The sequence below is a fragment of the Ascaphus truei genome, chromosome 19, assembly GCF_040206685.1.
Source record: "Ascaphus truei isolate aAscTru1 chromosome 19, aAscTru1.hap1, whole genome shotgun sequence".
NCBI classification, from domain to species: Eukaryota; Metazoa; Chordata; class Amphibia; order Anura; family Ascaphidae; genus Ascaphus; species Ascaphus truei.
The window spans coordinates 12,209,431-12,224,021 of NC_134501.1; the positions used below are offsets into that span (position 1 = coordinate 12,209,431).

The 14,591-nt window shown below is 49.8% G+C and overlaps 1 protein-coding gene across 2 annotated transcripts in view; it reads left to right on the forward strand.

The window, feature by feature from the left end:
* Positions 1–14,591, forward strand: part of ST3GAL2 (ST3 beta-galactoside alpha-2,3-sialyltransferase 2) — a 33,436-nt gene that overhangs the window by 13,162 nt on the left and 5,683 nt on the right. The window contains exons 2-7 of one of the 2 annotated variants that reach the window (XM_075576595.1): positions 4,916–5,069; positions 5,172–6,008; positions 7,738–7,931; positions 12,413–12,592; positions 13,390–13,435; positions 13,838–13,957. In XM_075576595.1, coding sequence (XP_075432710.1) covers positions 5,652–6,008; positions 7,738–7,931; positions 12,413–12,592; positions 13,390–13,435; positions 13,838–13,957 — 897 coding nt within the window. In that variant the 5' untranslated portion in view covers positions 4,916–5,069; positions 5,172–5,651. The remainder of the gene's footprint in view (positions 1–4,915; positions 5,070–5,171; positions 6,009–7,737; positions 7,932–12,412; positions 12,593–13,389; positions 13,436–13,837; positions 13,958–14,591) is intronic. The other variant, XM_075576594.1, reaches the window with a different exon arrangement.

Below are 14,591 nucleotides of genomic sequence, written 5' to 3' on the forward strand. Positions count from 1 at the left end.
CTCCTTGGCTTTCCCGGCTGCTTTATCTTGTAAGCCGTACGGTCTGCGGAGACGGGAGTTATCCATCATCTGAGAGGGAGCTTACAAACGCCAACACAGCTCTGCGACTAATCCTGCTCTGTCCTTGCTACATCTGGAGGTCAGTGCGGGAACGTCGGTGCCCAGCAGGGGCGATAACGCGTTGGCAGCGTCCTCCCTTTTCACATGCGGCTGATTCAATTGCATGGCGGCGGCTTCTCCCGCTGGCGCATTACGCATGTCCTGCTGGAATGCCCCACAGGGGGTAATAACGACTGCTACATCTCTGCACCTCCACCTAATTCTGCTCTGCAGCACCCTGCACTATTCTGGTGACTTGTTACTGTACATACAGTATTCACGTTTTTTTACCACTGCTTGCCGCTATTCCTGCAACAATTTAATTTCCTGTCTTCCAGCACCTGAACACACACACCTGCCAGTACTCCCGCCATGCACCCACTACTACCATTACTACTACGGTTGATCTGCCATAGCACCCTAATCCTGTCTTGCAATACTCTCTACTATTTCTGTACTGATTATCCCAGTTCTACACATGTGTAGCTACCACATTATCTTTACTCAATAACGAGACAAACTTAGGCGCTACATAACCCATAAATCGTACGTATTAACCGGAGGCCCTCGCTTTGATACACTTTCCGTTTCTTTTGCGATTTCCGCTGCATGGCTAATGGCGTTCTTTCTGGTGGCTGAGATTTCCATAGCTCATGCATTGGAGTAGAAGAAAGGGTGATGACGTATCACTCCGTGCAAAGAGGCAAATTCAAATCACCCCAGGTTGAGTGCATATCAAAAAAACTGCAAGCTTTGACAAACGCCCATAAAAAGTATACATAGATCCAACGCACAAAAAGTAGTCCAACGCGTTTCACGCTTGCCACAGCGCTTCATCAGAGGTTCTACTAAGATAGAGATAAACAGGATGTTGCAATACCCTGCAGTTTAAAGTGAGTGTCACTAAATAAACAATATCCACAGGGAGCACACAATGGATTGGCAGAGTAAGTGGAATGGAGTGAATATCAGGGAGTAGGGGAGTTGTGTATAAAACCAGGGCTATCAGGGTAGGTCTGACATGGTAAAGGCATTGTGAAATACCCTATTGAATTGACATGTTATTAATTGTCTGTCTTATATACTATATTAGTGAAAGCACTGTATGCCTGCCTGCCTGCCTGCCTGCCTGCCTGTCTGGATGTCCGGTGTCCCTAGGGGAAATCTCATTGGTCCCTTGGGCCGCCCGCCCCCGCAAACCTCTCATTGGCCTGAGGCGGAGTGACGGGCCACACACACACACACACACACACCCACCCCCATCACGTGCGCCGCCCTGCACCGGCTCCGGACGGGAAGCGCGGCCCTCCTACCCCAGCCGCTCCCTTACCTCCCCGGCGCTACCTCCCCCGCAGGTAAGTCACAGCACTGCGCGTCCAGTCTCCGCTTATGGCGCCAGTAACTCTCCTATTTCAGGCGCACAGGGCGCTTCCTGCCGCCGCCTGCACGCCTCACTCAGCCGGACCCTCGCGCCTCAGCCCACACAGGCCCACACAGGGCGCTTCCTGCCGCCGCCTGCATGCCTCACTCAACCGGACCCTCGCGCCTCAGGCCCACACAGGGCGCTTCTTGCCGCCGCCTGCACGCCTCACTCAGCCGGACGGCACATCGGGGGACAAAGCGGGCGCCGGGGGGGGAGCGCGAGTCACGGGGAACGGGGGGGGGGGGGGCGAGTCACAGGGAACGGGGGGGGGGGGGCGAGCCGCGAGTCACAGGGAACGGGGGGGGGGGGCGAGCCACGAGTAACAGGGAACGGGGGGGGGGGGGTCACGGGGAGGGGGGGGGACCGAGTCACGGGGAACGGGGGGGGGGGGGGGGGCCACCAGCTGAACCAGCAGGGGGACGGACGCACGGAGGGGGGGGGGGGGACATGCACATACATAAATTATGACAATACATATGCCCACTGCTCTCCACCCCCCCCCACTCCCCTCCACCCCGTCCCCCACTCCCCTTCCCCCCCCCCCCACTCCCCTTTCCCCCCCCCACTCCCCTTTCCCCCCCCCACTCCCCTTTCCCCCCCCCCACTCCCCTTTCCCCCCCCCCACTCCCCTTTCCCCCCCCCACTCCCCTTTCCCCCCCCACTCCCCTTTCCCCCCCCACTCCCCTTTCCCCCCCCACTCCCCTTTCCCCCCCCCACTCCCCTTTCCCCCCCCCACTCCCCTTTCCCCCCCCCACTCCCCTTTCCCCCCCCCACTCCCCTTTCCCCCCCCCACTCCCCTTTCCCCCCCCCCACTCCCCTTTCCCCCCCCCCACTCCCCTTTCCCCCCCCCACTCCCCTTCCCCCCCCCCACTCCCCTTTCCCCCCCCCACTCCCCTTTCCCCCCCCCACTCCCCTTTCCCCCCCCACTCCCCTTTCCCCCCCCCCCCACTCCCCTTTCCCCCCCCACTCCCCTTTCCCCCCCCCCACTCCCCTTTCCCCCCCCCACTCCCCTTTCCCCCCCCCACTCCCCTTTCCCCCCCCCACTCCCCTTTCCCCCCCCCACTCCCCTTTCCCCCCCCCACTCCCCTTTTCCCCCCCCACTCCCCTTTTCCCCCCCCACTCCCCTTTTCCCCCCCCACTCCCCTTTTCCCCCCCCACTCCCCTTTTCCCCCCCCACTCCCCTTTTCCCCCCCCACTCCCCTTTTCCCCCCCCACTCCCCTTTTCCCCCCCCACTCCCCTTTTCCCCCCCCACTCCCCTTTTCCCCCCCCCACTCCCCTTTTCCCCCCCCACTCCCCTTTTCCCCCCCCACTCCCCTTTCCCCCCCCCACTCCCCTTTCCCCCCCCCACTCCCCTTTCTCCCCCACTCCCCCCCCCACTCCCCTCTCCCTTCCCCCCGCCCTCCGCTCCCCTTTCCCCCCGCCCTCCGCTCCCCTTTCCCCCCCGCCCTCCGCTCCCCTTTCCCCCCCGCCCTCCGCTCCCCTTTCCCCCCCGCCCTCCGCTCCCCTTTCCCCCCCGCCCTCCGCTCCCCTTTCCCCCCCGCCCTCCGCTCCCCTTTCCCCCCCGCCCTCCGCTCCCCTTTCCCCCCCGCCCTCCGCTCCCCTTTCCCCCCCGCCCTCCGCTCCCCTTTCCCCCCCGCCCTCCGCTCCCCTTTTCCCAACCTTTACAACAAATACTCACCTATTGTTCCACGATTTATAAATAATACTACCTATTACGCATTTACATCCCGGGCAACGCCGGGTCTCTCAGCTAGTATTATATAAAGAAACCAAGAGTATCCCACAATGACACCCAATATGAGTCAAACATGAAACCTATATAAATAAAGGATAACTATAGGCCTACAAAGTAGAGCCATAATACCGTATCTAAATTCTACTAGAAGGCGTCCTCCTGCGTTTCCTGGTTTTATTCGTGTATCTTGCCCTTTATCTCTGCTATAGATTTGTGCCACTGTTTTATTCAGGGCTTCAGCCTTTTCCCATAAATGACACGAGATGCATATTATTAGTTGAGTAACAATTTCAGGTTCCGCTTCCTCCTTTTGAGGTCTTCGTACTATATGCTCCTTTTTAAATAATTTATTTTTTTAAATAACCTGTTATGCCTCTGTTGTAGATGTATTCGTGATTTATATGTTTCATATTTCATGTTTGAGTCGTATTGGGTATCATTGTGGGATACTCTTGGTTTCTGTATATAACAGTCATGACATAGACATGACAGTAATACGTCTCAATTCAATAGGGTATTTCACAATGCATTTACTATATCAGATCTGTCCTGGTTGTATCCAGAGCTCCCCTATCTCCCATGCTGCACTTCCCATGCTGCACTTCCCATGCTGCACTTCCCATGCTGCACTTCCTGTGGCTGCAAAGTGGGAACTGCAAAAAAAAAAACACACTTCAGCCCAATTTAGTGTTCTAACAATTCTGATGATTACCTTGTTTGCGAATGTAAATTCCTATAATTTTGTTTTGTTCTTTTAAACTCCAGCATGGAAAATGTGGTGTGGCTAAGGGTCTCTTTGCCATATGTTGTCATCTTACGTGCTGTTCTTATCCCCATTGTTTGTACTTAATTTTCCCTGAACGATCATTTTCTGCAGTGCCGTATACATTATTGAGCCGCTGGCAACTCGCCCTGCTCTTAACCCACTCACTGCTGTTATTGCAGTCTGATGCAGATATGGGTGACAGTGTTTGGTGCATGCTCTCTACACCAGGGGGCCTCAACTTTAGTCCTCCCTCCCCCAACAGGTCAGGTTTTCAGTCCATCCCTGCTTCAGCACAGGTGGCCCAATCCATCCCTGCTTCCGCACAGGTGGCTCAATCAGAGGCTCAGCCTTTGGCTGAGCCACCTGTGCTGATGCAGGGATGCAGTGAGGACCTGACCTGTTTGGGGGGTGGGGGATTGAGGATGGGAGTTGAGCCCCCCCCCCCTGCTCTTCACCCTGGTATCTCCTGCTGCCTGCCCACTTGCTCTTGTCCAGATGTTCAAGGGGCATTTGAGGGCTCCACCAGATCGGATCAGCCGTATTAACTCTATGCCGGGCAGTATGGGGGCGGATTAGGTATCACATGACCCCCTTTCTTATCACGGGGGGGGGGAATTCAATACCACTTTCCCTTATCACTGTGACTGCACAGTATCTGCTGCAGGTCGGCTAGTGTGTGTGTTTGCTTCTTTCCCCTTTCACTTTTCCTACTGGTGCTTCCCACATCCTCCCATTGTTCTGCTCCCCTCCTGGTGCTTTTGATGTCTTTATACAACAGGGATTCTTTTCATAGGAAGGGCTGTGTTGTTGTAGAGAGGCTTATAGAAACACTTATTAGACCAGGCTTGCTGGGGCTGTGAGGACATGATCATACCTTTCTTCTCTCTGTAGGAACAGGTTTGCTGCCTGCCCGGAGATGTGATGGGCCAGGGATTCCTATAGAAGTGGTGGTGTGAGATTAAGGGGGTAAGTTCTTAAAACAAGGATTCGTGGATCATTGCAGCAGGAACTCATTACTGCTATGAGGAGGATGCTTGTAAAAGAGGTGTGGATTACAATATACAATATATTAGAGGACATATTTAGCAGCAGTTTTATTTTCTATTTTGTTTCTGATTTGGTTCTTATTTTCTGTTTTTTTTTTCAGTTGATTGTATCTATTTGATCGTCTGGCAGCTGAGACGGGGCATGAAGGAAAAGAAGTGACCTGCTGTTGTAGGACATAAGGCAGGGACTACGGGGTGGGGAGACCCATTACCTTTGGTGCCTTCAGTGCAGGGCATCCTAGGAGGGTGCAGAGGTCATGAAAAACCCATGAGACAGAGGGGTCCCTTCAGAAGGGCTTAACTCGCCCCTGCATGCTTTCAGGGAAGATGTCGCAGGGTGGATAGTTAGCGCATTAAAGTAAATGCCATTACTTGCTGCCTTTAAGCTGCAGACCCCGAGGACACAGGTTGAAGCCCTCCTGCATTCCATCCAGATGACCACTCTCTTGGGATTGTTCAGCACAAGAAGCCAGAAGTCATAGCAGTTCTTTCCCCCCGGCTGCTGCTCGGAGTTGGAGGAGGCCCATGCTGTGGAGAGGTGGGACATATTGCCTGGGTCCCCCAACACGGACCCCCCCCCCATGGTCTGCATCAGGATGAGGTGCTCCCTGCGAGTATGGCTCCTCAGTACCTGCATCTTCCTCTTCATCATGTCCCTCATCTTCACCTACTCTCACAATGGCACAGATGCCCCAGTGTATTCCGAGTTAATCGGCTGGGCATCTGCTGAGGGGCACCCGGTCAGACTCGTGCCAGGCTACCCTGGGGTGAGGCACCGGCCCCCTCCTCCCCGCCTGCCTAAGAACTGCTTGTGTCGGCACTGCCTGCGGCAGCCGGGGTTCTCTACCTGGTTTGACAGTCACTACGACGCAGCCATCTCTCCCATGTGGACCCTGGAGAATAAGGAGCTGTCACCGGACGTCCAGCGCTGGTGGATGGTGAGTGCTCTTGGAGCAGCATTTATCTAAACACCCTTCGTTCTTCTGGTCCAATAGTTCCCACCTTTCTCCTTTGGCATCCTTTTTTAAAAAAAATTGTGGCCTTTCAGCATCTTCATTCATGTAAAAGGCAACTTTTTATTGTGTTTGTCACCCTGCGATGGGCAAAACCTGTTTAATGGGCCATTGGTCCCCTGTCACTCTGAACATTGAGTGACTGAGAAAGGGGCTGTTGGTCTTTTCTGCTTCATTCCCTCCCAGCACTCACTGTAGTGATGAAGGACCCTATGACTTTGAATGCCCTTACTTCACTCATCGGGGTAATACAAGACTTGATGGGATATAAGTACATTGCTGGGGGACTCTGATAACCTGACACTTTCTATGACCATCTGTCCCCTCCATCACTGGGTGACACTGACTTGAGTTGTATTACCTTTCTGTCCTTTCGTTTTTGGGAGGGGACACACTGACCATAAATAGCTTCTGTCTGGCCAAAATATTTATAGAGCCACAACACATGTATGTATATGTGTGTGTGTGTGTACATACATACATACATACATACATACATACATACATACACACATATATACATACATACACACATATATACATACATACACACATATATACATACATACATACATATACATACATATACACACACACACTGTACACCCAAGAATTTGACCTTGCGTTGAGGTAAATAGGCAGGGGAAGGAGGGATTGGCTGCAGTGTGAGGGCACGGCCCCAGCAGCCGGAATGTGGAAGTGTGGTTGGGCCCAACTTCCAGCTCTGAGCGGCCATGGCTCCGGACAGAGCCACATGTATTTACTCAGAGCCGCAAGTTGCCGACCCCTGGACTGACACTATGGCCAGGACATCATTTCCGCTTCTGTTACTACATCCCGCTGTGATGGAGGGATCGGTTTTTAAAGCCAGTTGGGACCCTTCTGGATTACCTGTAGTGGGAGGGGTAGACTTGTTAACTGTAGGTCTTGGCTGTTCGGGTCAGTCTGTAATGCAGTGTTTCTCAACCAGGGTCCCAGGGTGTGGCACGACCCTCTGCCAAGGGTGCCACAGCCCCATGGGAAAAACTCTGATGGCTGCTCAGTTGGCACCTCCTGCACTGCCTGGAGACGTAGAGGCTGTGATCCGCCTCTCAGCACAGAGGAAAGAGAAGCATCCATCTCCAGACAGCGCAGGACGCACCCGCTGAGGAGCTGACTTGTTTGAGGTGTATGGGAAGGTAGGAGGGGAGGAGTGATGGCTTTCTGTAGGGCTGTGGGGAGGGTGAGGGAGGCTAGCTCTTTTTGTGGGGTGAAAGAAGGAACGTGGTACAAGTAAGTAAAAGGGTGCGAATGTGGTTGTATGATTACGGAAGGGGATGAGTGCTCTACAAGAAGAAATGTGGCGTGGGTTGAGTAAAATGGCGAGTATGCTATGTGAGGGTGTAAGAGGATGGGGTTGTGTAGGAGGATGAGGGTGTATAAGCGCAGAGGGGAGGCATGCGGTCGAAGAGCAGGGTGCCCCAAAATTAAAAAAATCCGTCAGGAGTGTCTGCTAAAAAAACGTTGAGAACCATTGCTGTAATGGTAGGGGCACGCATGATAAGCCAGCTCATCCATAGGTCTCCATCAGTCACCTTGTTTCGAGGTACAGAATCTGTGACTTCATGACTCTGTTATTAACCCTCATCTGCTTTGTGATCTCTGCCTGGTCCAGATGCTCCAGCCGCAGTTCAGGTCACAGAACACCGCGGAGATCCTGTCTCAGTTGTTCCAAATTATCCCGGGTCAGAATCCCTACAAGCAGCCGGACCTGCTGACCTGTCGGCGCTGTGCTGTGGTTGGCAACTCCGGTAACCTGCGAGGCTCCGGCTACGGGAAAGATATTGATGGCCACCACTTTATCATGAGGTGAGACCTGTGTTGCACTGGACGAGGGCAGAAACCGAGCTGTGGGGCAGACCTGGGTGTTACTGACAGATCGCACGAGTGACAGATGTGGTTGTGGGTCTAATACTGACCGGCAGAACCAGGCGCTGCTGTGCACTTTGTAGCTACATAACAAATGTTACACAAGCCTCTCCCTATGTGACACGCAGAATGTAAGGGGCAGAAATGTACAGCAGCTACAAACCAATGGGCCCATTTAGTCTGCCCATCTCTCACCTGCTGTGACATCTCAGACCCTATTTTATCCTTGGCTTGCCCTTTCCTTTACGATAGCCATGTGTCTTTCCCAAACCGTTTTTGAATTCCCTAGATGTATTACCCTCTACCACCTCTGATGGGAGGCAGTTCCATACCTCCACCACCCTCCCTCACCTTTCACCGTGGCCTGCAAGTCTCCAGCCTCGTTTCTAACACTTCTTTCTCTCAAATAGATGTTGAAACTCTTATTTAAAGGTTCCCATCACGTCCTTCTTCCTTCTATCCCCCACGCTGTACATGTTGAGGTCCTTTTAGTCTTCCTTGGTGAGTTTTATAATGTAGAGCAGTAGTGCTCAACACCAGTTCTCAAGACCCTCCCCCCCACCCCAAACAGGTCCGTTTTTAAGGATACCCCAGCTGCAGCACAGGTGGCTCAGCCTTTGACTGAGCCACTGATTGACCTACCTGTGCTGAAGCTGGGATCTCCTTACATACGGACTTGTTTGGGGGGGAGTGGAGGAGGGCTTGAGGACTGGAGCTGAGCACCCGCCTGCACTAGTGCGTTTCCCACTCTTGAAGACTGGAGTTGAGTGTACACCCCTGATGTAACCCATCCGCCATTTTTAGTACCCCTTCGTTGTACTACCTCTAATTTGTTTGGTAACCAGAAATAAGAGCCGTGCTCTAGGTGAGTTCTTGCCCGTGACCTACAAAGTGGGATTACTGACATTTATTTTAAATCTAAAAATAACTTATTTAATTCTAACAATGCATTGTTTTACATGATCACGCAAGGAGGTTATAATAGAAAGCATTTGTTTTTTGATCCTAACCGTAAAATGGGTAAATGGTTAATGCTGCATAGGGTGAAATCGGGGTAAGGAAGTTTATTATAATCTAGTTTGCTTTAGGGGTGACATCTCTGAGCGGTGATACACAATGCAAGATGATGTGCACAGGGCCACAGTTAGTGACTCATTCCCAGGAGCTTCAGAGAAGCTCATTTTACACTCTACTTTGCGTCACAGCTGGGCTCTGAAAAATGCATAGTGATTTGGGGGGGGACTATGCGCCCCCCTCACTCTACCCCCCTCACACTGCCCCAGACCATGGCAGTATCAATAAACTATGAGACACACAATGCTTATCGCTCTCCTAATTATTCTAATTAAAATATTCTTATCTCATGGTGCATAGGGTAGAGTTAGCATGGACACAAAATTCCAAGTGGGGTAGAGACCCTCAATTGGACAAGAAACCCAAAATTGCACTCTATGAGAATAAAACACTCAATGGGACTGAACAATATATCCCAGGCTGATAGCCAAAAGTGCTACACGACGCAAAACAAAAAAGAATTTATTAAATGCATGAGAGAGCAATATCAGGGAGTGTGGGGTATAAATAAGGGTGTGTTTAAAAATATGGTAAATGGTGGCCAGAATAGAGAGTGTTCTCTCTCACTCATCAGGTATAATTCACATATAGGGAAAGCCAATGCTAAAACTTATAAGGTATGTCCCTTCAGAGAGTACCTGGTGGTGGGCAATGAGGTATAGTCAGCCAAAGTCCTGACAAGGTATACAATAGAAAATTATACCAACAGCAGGAGATACTAAACACAAAGTAACGTTTGAGGTGTAAAGAAATGTATCCCTGGTTCATCCGAATGACTTGAAAAATTGTAACATATGCAGACTAATGTAACATGCGTCAAATGGGTAAGTGTATCATAACACTAAAGTAAAACAGAGGATTGGTGTTTCAGCATATAAATACCCATCATCCCCTGAATAAAGTAGTCCCCCATTCATCTAGCTGCATATATAGTAATTCAAACTGTGTGTATATATAGGTCAAATCGGACGATGGTATAAGGCAAGAAAAACGGGTAAGTAGAGATAAGTATCAAATACTACCCGATCAGCCGAGTTGGTGCTGGTTTACACGATACACCGGAGTTCCAGGAATGTCAGGACTTTGGCTGACTATACCTCATTGCCCACCACCAGGTACTCTCTGAAGGGACATACCTTATAAGTTTTAGCATTGGCTTTCCCTATATGTGAATTATACCTGATGAATGAGAGAGAACACTCTCTATTCTGGCCACCATTTACCGTATTTTTAAACACGCCCTTATTTATACCCCACACTCCCTGATATTGCTCCCTCATGCATTTAATAAATTCTTTTTTGTTTTGCGTCATGTAGCACTTTTGGCTATCAGCCTGGGATATATTGTTTAGTCCCATTAAGTGTTTTATTCTCATAGAGTGCAATTTTGGGTTTCTTGTCCAATTGAGGGTCTCTACCCCACTTGGATTTTTGTGTCCATGGCAGTATCAACGCAGAGCTCCTGCTTGGTGTTGTCTTGGTGCCCAGTTATCTCTCGCTGGCTCCTATTTCATATACTGTGTTAATGCTTTTCAAATGAAGGAAGCTCAAACCTTCCCTGACATGGAAGCAGCAGCTTTACAGCATGAGGGTTTCTGTGCAGGTCCCTCCATAGAACACACACTGCTCTCTCTCTCTCACTGGGAAGGTCCCTTCATTTAACACGCAGAGCTTCCTCCTTACTGTGGGGGTTCTCCCTCCTGTATAAGAAGCGCAACGTTCTCTCGCTTGTGCCTCCACTGTGCTGCAAATATATCAAGGGAAGATCAGCAGCCATCTTTCCAACTGCTCATGTCACAATATAAGGTGATTGTGTATCTCCCAGCCATGCCTCACGGTCCCCTGCATGGCAGCCTTTCACCGTAGGCTGTATAGGGAGAGATATTGGTGTTAAAAGGAGAGCGGTGGTTGTGCCACTTTCCTTGCGTGCAATGGTTTGAGGCCGCTCTATTATTGATATGGAATCCTTGGCCAATGCAGGTCTGTAAGTCTTCAGGCCCCAGTTAGATGACTTGAAACCAGAGCTCAGTAGATCCCTGCAGTACGGTTTCCTGCGACTTCTTGTTCTTTAACTGCTAATTGAAATAACGGCTGCCCTCTGGTGGTTATACATCAGTAATGTGTCCTTACTCCAAAAAGATGACCGATGAGGTACCCATGAGCGGTTTTGTGTGTCCTACAGATCTTCAACCTTGTTTCGTTCACATTATTGTCGTGTCTTACAGTGGTTACGCTGCACACAAGGATTCTGGGTAATTACATGTAAATTCGAACCCAGTGAGCCTGTCCCTTTTTGGCTTACTGTCCTGCCCGCTACCCTTAAACCGCTTGCATAGCTAAGCCTTGGTCAGAAGTGTAGAATCAGAGGACCTGCTCAAAGACAACCGTTTAAGACTCATCGTGGTCGCTGACTCTGCATTGTGACGCTTTACACACAGTAACTTATTTGAACCCTTTCGCCGCCAGATGGGGCTAGCAAAGCATTGCAACTGCGCATTGTCCATGCGACTCCTGGTTTTGTATCTGGGTTTCTCCACTGCCCATAACAGGGAATGGTGGACTTTATATTGCAAAAAAACCTTGTTTGATCAACCGTGCACCATTATTACCGCATCACTCATTAAATAAGTAAGGCTTGGGGGTTCAGGACCAAATAACTGGCATCCTTAATGGGAATGGGCAAATTGGTGAGACTCCAGTAATGTCGGAGAAGTTGACGCCATATCCGATTGACATGCAGAAAAACCCGAAAAGCCAGTGATTTAAAGTGCAACGGTACTGCGAGGAGGGAGAACTGCTACTCTTTCATTGACAACCACAGTAACTTTAAAAAAAACAAAAAAAACCTTTTTGTTCAAGAAATGTTAAGATGTTAAAGAAAATTAGATGGGGGCAATGAGTGATCATGGAGTACCACTGCTATTTGAATTGACACGTATAGTATGGTTCCATTGTCTGGTTAAATAAAAATGTATTTATTTTACAATGCCTGTAACACTTTCTAAAATAGGTTCAAAAAGGCTATTCCTCAATGTGAAGTGGAAACCGGTTTTACCTTTTACCTCCCCGTGTGCACTTATGACGTACTGTACCTGGTATGGGACGGGCCTTTGCTCATTTGCTAGGGTTTGATCAGGCTGGCCGTGCCAACCGCTCGAAACGCAGGTGGAGCCCCCTCCACTTCTGTTTCTGGGGGTCGGGTCATGGGATCGCTCGTGGAGATCTGGCACTCTAAAGGTTAATGCTCCTCACCATCTTGTAACTCGGGGGGGGGGGGGAGGGACAGTAATAACCTTGCCATGGAGCATAACTCCGAGCCCTGTTTCCCCTCTCCCCTCTCCGTGCAGGATGAACCAGGCACCCACGCTGGGGTTTGAGACGGACGTCGGTGCCCAGACCACGCATCACTTCATGTACCCGGAAAGTGCCAAAAACCTACCAGCCAACATCAGCTTTGTGCTGGTGCCATTCAAAGCCCTGGACCTTCTTTGGATCACCAGCGCCCTCTCAACGGGGCAGATCCGGTTGTAAGTACCTCGGGGCAGAAAACGTTTGCAATCGGGATATGCCCAGGTCAGGAGCATCGTTACTAGGAGGGTCTGAGCACTGTATGTGAGGGGCACCACAAGGTGGGATGAGCAGACATTAAAGGTGCAATCCTACGTAGCCGGACAAACACATTTCAATACAATTCTTTGTTTAAAAACAAAAAAAAAAAACAATTGACTTCCATGAAATAATCTAACTGCTAAAAGCAAAGATTTGGCTTCTTTTATTTCTTTGGAAATTTTATTACAAATTTATATTTTTAGGGGTCTCTGAATGGGGAGTGTTTTATCAGTAGAGTTTTTTTTTTCTTCTTTACCCTGAGACACACCCTGAGACATGGGGGTTTTACCTGTGAAACTCTCTTGTTCAGCACTGACAGACATAAGTGGGCCTGAAAAAATTCAAACCCCTCTCGTCTCTGCTTACCATGTTTAGAAACACAACGTTTAAGAAAATTGTACTAAATTTGACACCTACTTTTTTTTTTTTTTAGATGGTTTTGATATTTTAATAAATCACTTAAACTACTGCTGATCTTGAGATTGTATTCTCCCCCCCACGGACTATCTGTAGTCCTCCAACTCCCATTAAAAAATAAAATATACACGGGACTGCGACTTTTAAATGTTAACATAATCTATATATTAAGAATATGCCTGTTGAAACGACTGAATTGAAAGTAGTGTAATATTTCCAATTGGCAGACTTTGTTGGCACCTGCCAATGCCCCCATGTGATCCAGTGTAAGTCATTTAAATCCTCTCCTTCCCTTTAGCACGTACGCTCCGGTGAAAGCCTTCCTGCGCGTAGACAAGGAGAAGGTAAAATCACTTTGTGTGCGGAGAGATTAGTAACATACTGTAAATGCAGCAGAGCAGCTTGTGTTCGTTCCGGGAAGCAGGATAATTCTGTCGTCTTACTTCAACTGATCTAATGAGACTTAATCAACCACTTTAATACAAGAAAAACGTGTGTGTGTGTGTGTGTGTGTGTGTGTGTGTGTGTGTGTGTGTGTGTGTGTGTGTCAGCATATAAGCAATTACTGGTCTGAGAGTATCAGTGTCTGTGTTTACCCGATTACATGAACTCCCAAACACATTGATAGAGAACATTAGGTGCTGACATTAGGGGTTAGTAGCAATAGAAAGCACAGGGCACCATTAAAAGTTGTGCTTCCAAGATCTTTCTCCCTCTTGACTCCCTCTCTCTCTCCCCCCCCCCAGGTGCAGATCTATAATCCAGCTTTCTTTAAATACATCCATGACCGCTGGACCGAGCATCACGGCCGTTACCCCTCCACCGGGATGCTGGTCCTCTTCTTTGCTCTGCACGTCTGTGACGAAGTGAGCCTCTGTTTAACCTCCACGCCTTACTTCTCCCCACGTTGTGGTGTCATAGGGCTGTTGGAACATTTTTACAATGCCTTTATGATGTACATGGCAAAAATGCTTGGTTTTTCTAGGGGACGATCTAGTAGTGGACTCCAACGGAGATATCGGCCCGATTAGACGTGGAGCCCCCTTGTACTTCAGTTTCCATTGGTCAGGGGGGCACTGGTGGTCATGTGTAGAGATGGGGGAAATTGTCACAATCCGTTTTTCCTGGGAATTTCCCAAGCTTTCCGTGTAAAATCCGCTGACGGGATTGCTCTAGTTTCAATTTGCGGATTAATCCCAAACCCGCCATTGGATTTTTATAATCCGTGTGGATTGTATCCAATCGACAGATTCCACAATCCGTTGGAAGATTCTATGAGCGCAATCCGCGGGTGTCTGCAAGCCCATGGAGGATTTTAAGCGTGATATCCACGGATTCTGCAATCCGTGGTAGGATTTGTAAAAATCCACCCAACGAATTGCTGCATCTGGCGGATATTCATTTTTAAAACCCTCCCTCGGATTACAGAAACCCACGGATTGTGCTCGCAGAGTCCTCCACCGATTTGCGGAATCGGTCGATTGGATTGTCCGTGATTTA